This window comes from Penaeus monodon, chromosome 30, assembly GCF_015228065.2.
Source record: "Penaeus monodon isolate SGIC_2016 chromosome 30, NSTDA_Pmon_1, whole genome shotgun sequence".
Taxonomy (NCBI): Eukaryota; Metazoa; Arthropoda; class Malacostraca; order Decapoda; family Penaeidae; genus Penaeus; species Penaeus monodon.
This window is the reverse complement of record NC_051415.1, coordinates 28,802,495-28,802,720: the sequence shown is the minus strand read 5'-3', so window position 1 is coordinate 28,802,720 and position 226 is coordinate 28,802,495. Positions and strand designations below refer to the sequence as shown.

General features: G+C 51.3%; 1 protein-coding gene across 1 annotated transcript in view; it reads left to right on the top strand.

The window, feature by feature from the left end:
• The window catches only part of LOC119592683, a 4,411-nt gene that overhangs the window by 1,234 nt on the left and 2,951 nt on the right, over positions 1 to 226 (top strand). The window contains exon 2 of the mRNA XM_037941599.1: positions 38 to 203. Coding sequence (XP_037797527.1) covers positions 57 to 203 — 147 coding nt within the window. The 5' untranslated portion in view covers positions 38 to 56. The remainder of the gene's footprint in view (positions 1 to 37; positions 204 to 226) is intronic.

Genomic DNA, 226 nt, shown 5'->3' with positions numbered 1-226 from the left:
TTCTGCCATTATTAACCTACGGCATTCCACCTTATAGAACCGCAAATCTCGCTACCATGAACCGCTTTGGCGAGGCCGGAGGACCCATGCTGCAGATGCCATGGGAGAAGACCCTCACTACGGTATCTGAGCGTCTCTGGTTATTGCTGTGTACGGGCTGGCGTTCAGATGTCACGGTTCATGTACAGGGTGTGGCGATGAAGGTATACGCTTTTTTCTCTCTCTT